At 41.5% G+C, this 13431-nt stretch overlaps 1 protein-coding gene across 5 annotated transcripts in view; it reads right to left on the reverse strand.

Annotated features, from left to right (window-relative positions):
* Positions 1-13431, reverse strand: part of PKHD1 (PKHD1 ciliary IPT domain containing fibrocystin/polyductin) — a 382755-nt gene that overhangs the window by 191672 nt on the left and 177652 nt on the right. For 4 of the 5 annotated variants that reach the window (XM_050948683.1, XM_050948682.1, XM_050948686.1 and 1 more), the window contains exons 38-42: positions 11665-11872; positions 9499-9656; positions 6680-6874; positions 2787-2912; positions 216-349 (exon numbers count right to left, since the gene is read on the reverse strand). In XM_050948683.1, coding sequence (XP_050804640.1) covers positions 216-349; positions 2787-2912; positions 6680-6874; positions 9499-9656; positions 11665-11872 — 821 coding nt within the window. The remainder of the gene's footprint in view (positions 1-215; positions 350-2786; positions 2913-6679; positions 6875-9498; positions 9657-11664; positions 11873-13431) is intronic. The other variant, XM_050948684.1, reaches the window with a different exon arrangement.

The raw sequence follows: 13431 nt of genomic DNA on the forward strand, positions 1-13431 counted from the left end.
ATATATATAGAGAGAGAGAGAGAGAGACAGACAGACAGACAGACAGACAATTATTTGGGAATATAGCATTGTGCACTTGTATTACTAACCTGTTGCAGTAACCATACTTATTAAAACTCACTCAGTAAGTGAACAGCCTGTGTTTGGGTCACCCTGAGAACTATATTTCAAACCATGATGTTGTTCTTTGATACAGTGTTGTTTTTTACCTTTACCTCTATCTGGTTAGCAGGAGCCCTGATGTAGATCCCTGCTGGTGATAATGTTTCTATGTTGGAAAGTCCATCAGTTCCAGAAAGTCCAATCACTGTGTTATGCCTGACTCTATTCCCCTGTTCCAAGGACTCTCCTAAAATATAATCAGAGGCACAAATTCATCAAATGCAGCTCCAACAATCATCACTCATGCAGACCACATATTATTCTGTATGTTTTATTCCCCACCTATACTGTTGTGCAAGGCAGTGTATGCTGGTTGGCCGCAGCTTTTCACTACAGAGGTGGCTGCATTTCTGCAGTGTTGTACATATACTATTTGCAAAGCACTCTGGAATCCATGTTACAGCATAGAAGGAAATCTGAGAGTGGAGCAGGATCAATGTAACATGTCAGGGGTCTAAATATCAGGGGTGAAGATTATTACCATGGTGCATAGTTGAAAGATCAGATAATTTCCACAGGGTGAAGAGGAAACTGTTGTTATTAATTTGTACTCTGGTCGTGCCAAGAGGAATCAAGATCAGAGCCTCTTGTGCTAGGCACTGTACAAACACAAACCCAGAGTAAGACAGTCTCTGCCCCAAAGAGTTTACGATCTAAACAGAGAAGACAGACAACAGGTAGAAAGAAGAGATATTACGATACACATTGTACAGATGGGGAACAGAGGCACAGAGAGATGAGGTGAGTTGCCTAAATTCACACAGGCACTCTGTGACAGAGCCAGGAATTAAACCCAAAATCTCCTGAGTCCCCAGCCAATGCCTTAACCATGTAAACAGAAACATTAAAAACACATCATGCAATCATGTGCCAAAGTGCCTTGGGTTTTTGCTTGTTGTTGTTTTATTTTGGTTGTTGTTGGGTTTTTTGGTGGGTTGTTTTATTTTTAGGGGGGGAGGCATGAACTAGACAATGGGCAGAAGACAACAATGGATCCATGACTCACAGCAGCAGACATGCCCCCTGCCTGCTGCAGTTGGGTCCCAAAAACAGCATGCACCATGAATTGGCACAGAAAGGAAAGAAAAGCACTTTAACCTCCATCCTAAGGAAATGCCAGCCATCATCTATTTGGAAAATGGCAAGCCCTATCCAGGGAACATGCAAGTCAACCTCCCCCTTCCTTTACAAGAAATATGGTTCTTGCTAGGGATAACATACGCCAACACTCCCTGCAGTTCTCCCCCAGACACAGGTACCCTCCCACATATTAACCACCCTAAATTCAAGCTGATCTCCGGGGGGAAAAAAATGCATTGAGTTTGGAGCTTTATTTTTTCACACACCCTGCAACCTCCATTTCATTTACCTTGGAACTAGATCCTACTGAGAAATATTTCCTTTTCAGATTGTACTTATTTCAGTCACAGCCATTATGAGAGCAAAAGTAGGATTGTACACTAGTGCTTTGGAGAGTCATCCAGGTTTGAAAGGAGACATAACAAGTCTTGGCTTCCAGGCCGGGATCTTGTTTGCCAATTAACTTTAAGCCCAGAGCAAATTTTTATGACTGTCCTGCAAACCCTAGAAAATAGGGGTTTAAATGAAATCATTGAACGATTCCAATTCTAGAGCAGCAAACAGGCAGCTATAATAAATATGCCTTTACAGGTAACAAAATGATATATAAATTCATCTTTCAGACCCTCTGGAGCTACTGACATTGAAGCCATTAAAGAAGTCTTGAGGATACAGAGTATTCAGACCAAAATTTCTGAGGACACATTTAGTTCAGCCCAGAGATTGGAAAGTCAGACTTATGTCTCAGCATGAATGATGGGAGGAACAGATTTCCAAATTAAGACCTGGACAGGTTGAGCGCTGCACCTGTTTATAGTCAAAGTGATTTCAGTGGGACGCCAGTCGAGAGGAAGGCCTGCATGTGTGCACTGGATTTCAGGATCAGGGCCTAAGGCTTTTGTTTGTTTAAATTTAAATTGCTGTTTCTCATCCATGACTGGCAGCAGCGAAAACTAACATGATATCATTAGATAGTCAGGCAGTATGGGATGCTGGTGGAACAGTCTGCAGACCAGTCTCCAGCTTGCTTTAATGGTAGATCGGAGAGAGATTTTGATTTTCAATATTTTTGTTGCCTCAAGTTCCAAATCAGTCAAGTACTTAGGCCTGTGCTTGACTTTAAGCACGTGCTATCATCCCATTGTTTTCAATGTCACCTGATCAACACTAACGGGAAGTATGTGTTTATGTGCTTTGGTGAACCAGGCCTTTAAATATTACATCATAGAGTTCTTTCTATGACAGGTGAATCTCTATCCACTGTTAGATTATAAAGAAAAGAGGTGAGGTGGGAGAGAAGTACCAATGGGACTGAACAAGCTCCATGCTGCTCATAAGAAATGGACCCAAGGCGTACATGGTTACAAGGGAATAGGTCCTCAGCAGCTGCATGAGGAAGTTGGAAAATGATATACTGAATTCCACAAGACTAGTGCCAGGGAACATGAATTGAACCTCCTTCCACCCAAGGAAGTTTTGATTAACAGTATCCTTGGCATAAAGAGCCACACATAGGTTGATTGAAAATCCTCTGCTTCACTTACCCAGTAGAATCCCATGACCAAAAATGTTATAGAAAACATTATTGTCCACTCTTAGCTCTGAGGTCCTCGACAGACTGAGTCCTCGACCAAAGGAATCCCATACAGAGCAACCGCGAATGTAAGAATCTGGAAAGAAAAGGGTAGTGTCAGAGGAAAGCAAGAATATAACTCCAGGTTGCCTCACTTAAAGGTGATGTTTTTGTACAAACTATTATTCATCAACTCTGATGCTGCTTGATTAAGTCAACTTGCTGTGATGCTCCAATGAGACAGATCACAATTTAAGCTGTGCACCCTTACCAAATTTTGCAATATTTTACCAACCTGCAAGTATTGCTTATATGATGAATTTTACCCCCTCAGCCCCAAAATGATTTCCAACTGGTAAAATGTTTGCAACATTGTGACATTGCATCACAACATAATGAGGTTTTAAAGCAGCATCATAACATTGCAAAGTACTGTGGCATCATGCTTACACAAATATATCACACTTTCTATGATGTCACTATATTAAGTGAATTTGCATCACAGCAATGTCATGCAAGTGAGTTTTTTTCTATACGACAAACTTTGAAATGTGGCCAGTTTAGCACAATCACACAAGAAGCCGAACATATGCCATCCAGTGATCCGCAAAGCAAGAATAAAAATGTCATTACGCTGTAAGAGATCTTTTATATTCAACCCAGTGAGCCATGTGCAAATTAGCAGAAATGACTAATGACAGGCCAGTGTAGGCTACATGCCAGGACAAAGGCAAAGCTTGCTGAACTGATGTTCATATCCTGGACTTGATCTAGCTCCCTTTGACACCAAAGGAAAGACTCCCATTGGTATGAACAGGAGTTGGTGGGCCCTACAACAGTCACCAGACTTTACTGCAGTCTGCAGTAGTGATGGACAAACCCTAAAAGACTGAAAGTCCAAGTTAATTAAACCTCCCCCATGAGATTACAGTAAGGGAGGTCTAGGTTGGATATTAGGAAACACTATTTCACTAGGAGGGTGGTGAAGCACTGGACTGGGTTACCTAGAAGATGGTGGAATCTCCATCCTTAGAGGTTTTTAAGGTCCGGCTTGACAAAGCCCTGGCTGGGATAATTTAGTGGGTTTGGATCCTGCTTTGAGGAGTGGATTGGAATAGATGACCTCCTGAGGTCTCTTCCAATCCTAATCTTCTATGATTCTGTGAATTATATTATTCTATGAAGCTTGGCTAGGAATCTCATGAGAACCAACTTTACCCATGAGCTTTCCAGGTCTTCAGTTGCTGGACTGAAGCTAATGAAATAAGATCATTCTTAGTATTTTACTTCTGTTTCCAGTGCTGGCCAGACCATGATTACATACAGAAGCAGCAAAAATGAAATATAATTTGAGACGGGCTGCAAGGCAGAGGGGAAAAACAATTAAATATCTTAAAATTTTCAACAAGATTCATTAGGGGTTGAGTTCTAGGAATGGATAAAACTTAATGTGGATTTCTTATTTAATTGAACCACTCCTAGTCTGAAACACATTTCACAGAACAGAGAGAGAGGACCCTAAATACAAAATTTGGTGTGGTTTGGAACATAGATTTTGAAGAAAACATAGAATCATAGAATTATAGAACTGGAAGGGACGTCAAGAGGTCTTCTAGTCCAGTCTCCTCCACTCATGGCAGGGCTATATTATCTAGACCATTCCTAACAGGTGTTTGTCTAACCTGCTCTTAAACATCTCCAATCATGGCGATTCCATGACCTTCCTAGGTAATTTATTCCAGTGTTTAACCACCCTAACAGTTAAGAAGTTTTTCCTAATATTCAACCTAAACCTCCCTTGCAGCAATTTAAGCCCATTGCTGCTGCTTCTATCCTCAGAGGTTAAGAAAAACAATTTTTCTTCCTTCTCCTTGTAACACCTTTTACATACTTGAAAACTGTTATTGTGTCCCTTCTCAGTCTTCTCTTTTCCAGACTAAACAAACCCAATTTTTTCAATCTTCCCTCATAGATCATATTTTCCAGACTTTTAATAATTTGCGTTGCTCTTCTCTGGACTTTCTCCAGTTTGTCCACATCCTTCCAGAAATGTGGTACCCAGAACTGAACACAATGCTCCTGTTGAGGCCAAATAAGAGCAGAGTAGAGTGGAAGAATTACTTCTCCTGTCCTGCTTACAATACTCCTGCAAATACATCCCAGAATGATGGTCGCTTTTTTTGCAATAGCGTTACACTGTTTGACTCATATTTAGTTTGTGGTCCACTATGACCCCCAGATCCCTTTCCGCAGTACTCCTTCCTAGGCGATCATTTCCTGTTTTGTATGTGCGCAACTGATTGTTCCTTCCTAAATGGAGTCCTTTGCATTTGTCCTTACTGAATTTCATCCTATTTACTTCAGACCATTTCTCCAGTTTGTCCAGATCATTATAGTAGCTCCACCCAAGTTGCAGTTCCCTAGTTTATTTATGAGAAGGTTATGCGGGGCAGAATCAAAAGCTTCACTAAAATCAAGATATAGCATGTCTAATGCTTCCCCCTATCCACAAGGCTTGTTACCCTGTCAAAGAAAGATATCAGGTTGGTTTGACATGATTTATTTTTAACAAATCCATGCTGACTGTGATTTATCATCTCATTATCTTCTAGATGTTTGCAAATTGATTGTTTAATTATTTGTTCCATTATCTTTCTGGGTACAGAAGTTAAGCTGACTGGTCTGTAATTCCCTGGGTTGTCCTTATTTCCTTTTTTATAGATAAATTTGCACTATATTTGCCCTTTTCCGATCTTCTAGAATCTCTCCCATCTTCCATCACTTCTCAAAGATAATCGCTAATGGCTCAGATATCTCCTCAGTCAGCTCCTTGAATAGTCTAGGATGCATTTAATCAGACCCTGGTGACTTGAAGACATCTATTTTGTCCAAGTAACCTTTATCTTTCACTATTTTAGCCTCTTTTGATCCTACCTCATTAACACTGGTATTCAATATGTTAGATGTCCAATAACCACCAACCTTCTTGCTGAAAACCGAAACAATGAAGTCATTAAGCTTTGTGCCATTTCCACATTTTCTGTTATCATTCCCCCCGCCCAATTGGTCCCTGGTCTTCCTCTTGCGTCTATGTGTTTGTAGAATGTTTTCTTGTTACCCTTTATGTCTCTAGCTAGTTTGATCTCGTTTTGTGCCTTGGCCTTTCTAATTGCTTGCATTATTTGTTTATGTTCATCCTTTGTAATTTGACCTAGTTTCCCCTTTTTGTAGGTTTTTTTTTTATTTTTAGATCACTGAAGATCTCCTGGTTAAGCCAGGGTGGTCTCTTGCCATACTTCCTATCTTTCCTACGCAGTGGAGTAGTTTGCTCCTGTGCCCTTCATAATGTCTCTTTGAAAAACTGCCAACTGTCTTCTATTGTTTTTCCCCTTACACTTGTTTCCCATGGAATCTTAACCTACCAACTCCCTGAGTTTGCTAAAGTCTGCCTTCTTGAAATTCATTGTCTTTATTATGCTGTTCTCCCTCCTACCGTTCCTTAGAATCATGAACTCTACCATTTCATGATCATTTTCATGCCCAAGTTCAATCAGCGGAGGCTTGATTCATGGCATTTCTTGGGCCTTTCTCCGAACTATAATAATCATCAATAGCACCTATTTCTTATACAGTATAGCAGTTTTCATCAATAGATCCCACGGCACTTCACAGACTTTAGTGTCTCTATCCTGACAAGACCCCCAAGAGTTGAGGCAGTGCTATTATCTCCATTTGACAGATAAGGAGCTGAAGCACAGAGAGGCTAAGTGACTTGGCTGAGTCCACAGAGGAAGTTGGTGGCAGAGCAGGTAATTGAACCAAGGTCTCCCAAGTGCTAAGCAAGGGCCCTAACCAGTCTCTCACCAGTCATACGGGCATCCCCGGCAATGGTCAGTGCACTCAGGTGCTGCTGGAACGCTTGGCCCACGTTCTGGAATTGAACGCCTTCCAAATGGATGTGACTGTCCTCACCCTGGAAAGCCTGCACAATAATAACGGCCCCCAAATCCCGGGATCCTAGCATCCTCTCACTCCTCTTGTACAGACATGCCGAGGCATCTGAAATACAGCAGAGAGAGTCTGTCAGCGGCCCAGCCCCACAGTGACTCTAGGCTCCATGCAAAGTCCTAAGCCATGTCTTTCCATGCATAAGAGCTGATCCTTTTTAGAGGGACGTATATTGAAACCTGCAGGAAGCTGAAGCCATTTTATGCTTCGGTAAGCTCCTTCTGTTCAGTTCTAAATAGATCTGTGCCTGGGAAAGATGAATTTGACATTGATTTACTGTGGGTCAGATTCGTGAAAAGGCGATTGGGCATGGATGTATTTGAATTAAACTGCAACGAGAATACTTCAAAATTCTTTATGAACATTAGCTCTTTGCAGTACCTCTCGGAGGTGTAAGTAAAGACTATTACTCCCACCTGGCAAGTGGGGACAGTGACACACAGAACTTAAGTAGCAACTTTCTCAGAGTCAAAGATGGAAGCAGGGCTCCGAGACTGGCACTCAGATCACACCTCTCCCTTGTTGAGGATTTAAATGGGATTGAGCATGAACAATCCTCTTGTCCCTAGAGATGGCTCTTGCAGGTCAGACATGAGGCACACAGGTGGGTAGCATATGGAGATTTGTACTACCTCTGCCCAAGCTGTGCCCGTTCTGAGGCTACAGAGAGATTTTCAGTCTCCAACACTGTCCAGACACTTTTAACAGCACAATTTTATTTATTTTCTTTTATTTTTAAGACAAAACTGTAACAACAAAATCCCACTGCGACGCTGGCAGTCGAGGTGACAACTCATGCCAGAGCTGCAGGGCAATTCACTTGGGTATTAGCATAGATAAAAGTGGTTGTTAAATGTAGAAGAGTGTGTTTGGTGCTTAAACTTCATGTAAATGAGTGGGATGTTATGTGAATTGTTTTCACTTATCTGTATCCTGGTATAATGGAGTAGCAAACATGTACATTGTACACACTCCGGTAACTAAGTAACACACCAAACGAGCCATCAAATGAGAAAGAAGCCTTGTGCGATTCAAACAAAGAACTTTAACAGAAAAGAGCTCATTTTGAAGCAAGTGGGCATTGTGTATGATGATCGGAGGTCAAAGACTCAAAATGCGTTCCTCTCTCCGTCACCAGAGGAAAAGCCCACGTGGCTTCTCACAGCTTGTTTTCTGTGAGAAGATGCTATAAGTATGGATTCCAGGAAAGATCCCACATCTCTGGACTATTTGGACTCTTATAGGGAAGTATACCAGATGCAAAGCAGAGTCCCCAGAGACTATCTGGGAACCCTGAAAAGACTTTTGGGAAACTGGCAATTTATAACATCCCTGCCGCCATTTGGAATTACAAACTGTGACTCACCTGCACATATATTTTACCTGCCTTAATCTCTCAGTAACTCTCATTTCCTTTCCTTAACTAATAAACCTTTAGTTAGTGTACTACAGAATTGGCTACCAGTGTTGTCTTTGGTGTAAGATCTAGAGATCTGGGGTAAGTAACTAGTCTCTTGGGACTGGGAGCAAACTAAATGTGATGTGATTTTTGGTTTAAATGACCTTTCATCACAAAGTCCAGTTTGTCTGGGTGGCAAGATAGACTGGAGAATCTAACGGGACTGTCTGTGACTCTATGAAAAGACTGGTATAAGTGATCCAGGAGTTCACATTTGTTACTGGTTTGATGAAATCGAATTATAGAACACACCACCAGGTTGGGGGTGTCTGCCTCGTTTTCTGACAGTCTGCCTTGAGGTAGGCACTCACAGTCATGAGCCACTCCAGGCAATCTGACACCCACCCAAATCATCATCTTGTTATTCCTCTGACAACCACAGCTTCACTCTAACACAAATAAAACCACTCCAACTCCTCCTACTCCTACTGCATATCAATGACAATATTCCTGGGTGCCAGAGTAAACCCATGAGGCTATACCAGCAATTGGCTACTGCATACCAAATGAAGTCTTGTGTCAAAAGTTTAAAGCAGCCAGAATTTTAGTTTTAAAGGAAAGCATGTGCAGTCAGCAGTCCTAATTATCACCTCAAATTACAGTTACTGGGTGTGGTTCTGCTCTCTTTTATGCAGGAACCCCTGGGTGAACCAGGAACCCTGCCCTGCAAGTCAGTGGAGTTATACAGGCATAAAACCACTGTAAGTGAGAGGAAATCAAACCAATTATCTTTATTTGACCAGGTTTTCCAAATGCACTTAGTAACATCTCAGTCTTCTACACTCAGACTACAAAAAGGATTGGGAGATTTTCTTTAAGTCACTACCTAGTAAACACAATTAAAAGTTTAACATAAACTTGGAAAATATACATGGAAACATTATTGTCAAAAGATATCCTCTTTACCACCACTTTAGGCTCATTTTAAAAAGGTGTGGGGAGGGATGGCGGTGTCTGAAGATGGCTTGCAACAACAGCATGAGGATAACACATCTGCAAGATAACAAGGAAATTCAGTTCTACTCCTGAGACTTCATACTCTCATGTCGAACAATGTCTGGAAAGATAAGTTCACTTTCCTGGTGCTGAGTGGGCTTCAAAGTTATTCTGTTCAGAATAACAAAATGATACACCATAATGTGATGTCAAAGTAACAATACTGCCTTTATTTGTTTCTTTCCCTTTGAACATGTCTCTATCCAAATAATCTTCTTACCTCTTGACACACCTGCTTCAGCACACGCCTTTAGGTGGGACATCCTCTCTCTGGTGAGGTTTCCTTGGAAAACAATTCTCCTGCTAAGCAATGCCACAACAGCTTTCAGAGCAAAGCGCTGCCCATGCACCCACTCTTCTCCAGAGCTGTGGGGGAACCTATACAAAGCACAGCAACAGACACAAGAACATGACTGCCAGGAACGTCTCCAGGAAGCATCCGTTCATCCTGAGCTTAGAGATGAAAACTTCACAATTCAGAGCTGGGTCCAAACTAGTTTTGTTAAGTTCCAGGGTCTAGCTCTGAGTCCATCTCTATTTCATAACTACAACAGCAAATTCCTGTGAATTATAAAAGGGTTTGGGAGTATGGAAAGACTCTGGTTGGTTTAAAAAGGTTTCAACATGTTCTATGCACACACACAAAAAATCAGAATTAAATCTGAATCCACCAGGTTCCTTCATTATGACCCCTAACTCACATCAGGTTCCTAGAAAAGTTCACCAAGAGTTACCCAGGCTGAGCTTCAAGAGTAAGAGCCAAGTGATGCTCTCAGGTCACATCTGTATATTTCAGACAATTGTGGAATGGGACCCAATTCTATTGCCATTGCAATCATTGGCAAATCCTCACTAGTTTAGTAATAGTTTTGTTGCAGTTTTATATGTTTGAGCTTTGTTCATTTATTTCATCCTATCTCTATCCTATTCAGAAATATAGCTGGTCAAAGAAAAGGGGGGTGGGTGGGAGAAGAACAGAGAATTTTGATTTTTGGTGGAAATTCATATAATAAAATATTTTAGCCAAAACCCAACATATTTCTAGTTGGAAATGTTGCCATGGTATTTCAGGACAGTTTGAGTGCCTCATGCTCCTATCCTCTTCTGTAGGCCAGGCTCCCTGGTTGGACTACATTGCCCACGCTGCAACATGGTTTCCTCTCTTAAAGACAGGAGCTGCTGAATTACCTGAGTCCCAAGCCCTGGTACATCATGGGAGATGCAGTTTGGCCAGGAGTCCAGTGAATACAGCATATTAGGGGCAGAAGACAATCTAACTACAGCTCCTAAGATGCCCTGTAGCTGCATTTCCAAATGAAAAATATTTTGGTTTGGGGCATTCAGTTAGTCAACATCAACACCACCACCACAAAATCAAATTTTTCCACAGACACTTTTTGCAAAAATTTTCATTTAGTCAAAAACCCAATTTTCCAGTGAAAAACAGTTTCATTGGAAAATTGTTGACCAGCCCTATTCAGAATATATTGGGCCCTAATGACCTCCAAATATTGCTTTTCCTGGCCAGCATTTTTCAGGCAACTAGAGACCAAATGTAGGACTTACGATATCCACCCCTAACACACAGTATTTTACTCTGTACCCCACTTTAATAATTAAGGGCATCAATCTCTAGTAACCCGAGAGACTCTGTTATGTTATCTCCACCATGGATGCATAGACTACCAGCACTGGGCAACCAGGACCATCTCAGACACCACTATCCAAAAAGAATGAACATTTCTATTACACTTGGGTTGGTGGTTTTATTTTTGGAAATGCCCCAGCTGTGTGTGCCCTGGCAAAGAAAAGGAAAATTAAACCAAAACAAATATGCTCAGTGTCCAATAGGGTCATAAGAAATATATGTTAACTAATTCAGCTTTGCAAATTCTACTCTCCTGCTCAGAGTAATTTTTTTTTTTAAATGGGTTCAGTAAAATATCATCAGAAGTTTTCTGGGGGGAGGGTTCATTATCATAAATAAGGGTGAGAAGCTGGTTTTGTGCCTGAGGTTGTAGAGTTTTTCATAACAGTTTCATAATAGTTTTGAAGATTTAATTGCTATGAAAAAGCTCTCTACTGGCTGGTTCTTGGTTTACTCTTGATGCACATGGGAAGGTATTATATAGTATTGTCATCACTTTATACTGGAATTGCTGCGATTCCTGAACCTGACTCCCATGCTTTACTGACTTTTTTTCTACAAATGAAAAATAATCTGCAATAATTCAAAGCAGATTAACTATTCTGGATTAATTCTTATTCTGGAATAAGAGCATCTACATAGGGAGTTAATCAGGAATACTTAATCAAGAATAACTTCCTGTGTAGACAAATCACAAGTTAGCTACCTGTTGTTGGGATTCCCCCATGTCCCACTTACCTGAGAGGTGATCTAAGGTAGAGTTCAGTGTTGTTCACTGCCTCAATTGTGACAATTTCCTCTTGTTGATACGTATCTCCAGGACCAGTTCCACTCACAATAACTTCATCCCCAGGCTGCCAGTCGACAGGCTCCTCCAGGAATATCCTAGAGTCATTAACGCAAGCTGCTGACTTCAGGTGTGTGGACACCACTTGTGGCACCCAACCTAGGAATGATACATGAAGAAATGAACTGGGTAGTTATCAGTCACAAAGCAGGACTCGACAAATCACATTAGCTGGGTGCTTAGAAAATAATGACTAGTCATTCAGACTATGACCAGCAGTACCCTAAAAAGTTACTTTGACCCAGCTACATTGCTCAAGGGGGTGTGAAAGATCCACACCCCTGAACAACATAATTAAGTGTTGATAGTGGTAGGTCGGAAGAATTGTTCCAGTGACCTAGCTACCACCTCTCAGGGAGGTGTATTAACTACAGAAATGGGAGCACTTGTTACCCAGGGTTCTTTCAACCCAAATCTCTTGGTAACTTTTAGTTTGTGTGAGGAGGTGTCAGGAAATAAATCAGGGGACACACAGCCAACTGACCGATAGATGGCTGGCACAAACAGGACAGCACAGGAGTGCTTTCACTTAAAGCTAAACATTACTTAGTCTCAAGCACTTACACACATCCACAACAGATTAGTAAAACATGCATCTGACGAAGTGGATATTCACCCACGAAAGCTCATGCTCCAAAACGTCTGTTAGCCTATAAGGTGCCAGAGGACTCTTTGCTGCTTTTACAGATCCAGACTAACATGGCTACCCCTCTGATACTAGTAAAACACCCTCAACCCTCGATAATTAACAAAGTCCTGTGTGGCTCTCGAGTGAAATAGTGGCAGGCTGCTGGTGACCAAATCTTCTGTCTGCCGGTGGGGACCGCAAGATGTATCCAGAGGGAGATTCCAAAAAGAGTCCAAAACAGTCCCCAAACGAGTCCAACTATCTCAAGCTTTTATCCCTTATTTATACATTAGTAATAGAATGACATGTCCCTTAAAGAAAACTTGTTAAGCAAGCAGTTCCAATGGGAAAGCAAGAGGCTCCTTCTGATTATTGATTAACCAGGTGTGGGTTTTTCCAGAGTTTGAAGCCTTGAGACCCCAATAGACATTCCTGGGGCACATCCTGCTCTTTTAAAATGCATGTATCACCAACTTCAACACAATTCTTATCAGGAAGGACGCGGGGTCAAGCTGCCCTTTCTGTGGCACCCCAAAACTCCCCCTCCAGCCTTGGTCAAGCTGAGACTGCTGAATGTTCAATTTACAGCTTGCTAACTAGGCCACCTTTAACAATAAGCCATCGTGGTTTCAGGCACTTTACTGGTTTGCCAAAGTCTCCCCGTACACACTCTCTCTGTTGCGGTAGCATGTCTACACAGAAGTGCTGCAACTGAGCCATGGTAGCGGTTTAAGTGTAGACATAGCCTTTGTTACAGTCAATCACCGACCTGCAGCTATAACAGTGGATAGACTAATTCTGCAAAAGAGTATCTGTGATCATTTGTTGGATTACTAAAACAGAAACATTGTCACAGCGAATTCATGGTTTTCCCACTCTATTGATTTCATTTGCTGCAAATATTTGACCAAGTGTGGCTGGTTGTTCAAAAGGATGTTTGTGGAAAGCAAAAGCGTTGTGAAGATGCATGAGAATGAGCGTTTGTGCCAGATGTGTTTGCATAGCCATCTCTAAATCAGAGAACAGAAAG

Source organism: Gopherus flavomarginatus, chromosome 4, assembly GCF_025201925.1.
Source record: "Gopherus flavomarginatus isolate rGopFla2 chromosome 4, rGopFla2.mat.asm, whole genome shotgun sequence".
NCBI classification, from domain to species: Eukaryota; Metazoa; Chordata; order Testudines; family Testudinidae; genus Gopherus; species Gopherus flavomarginatus.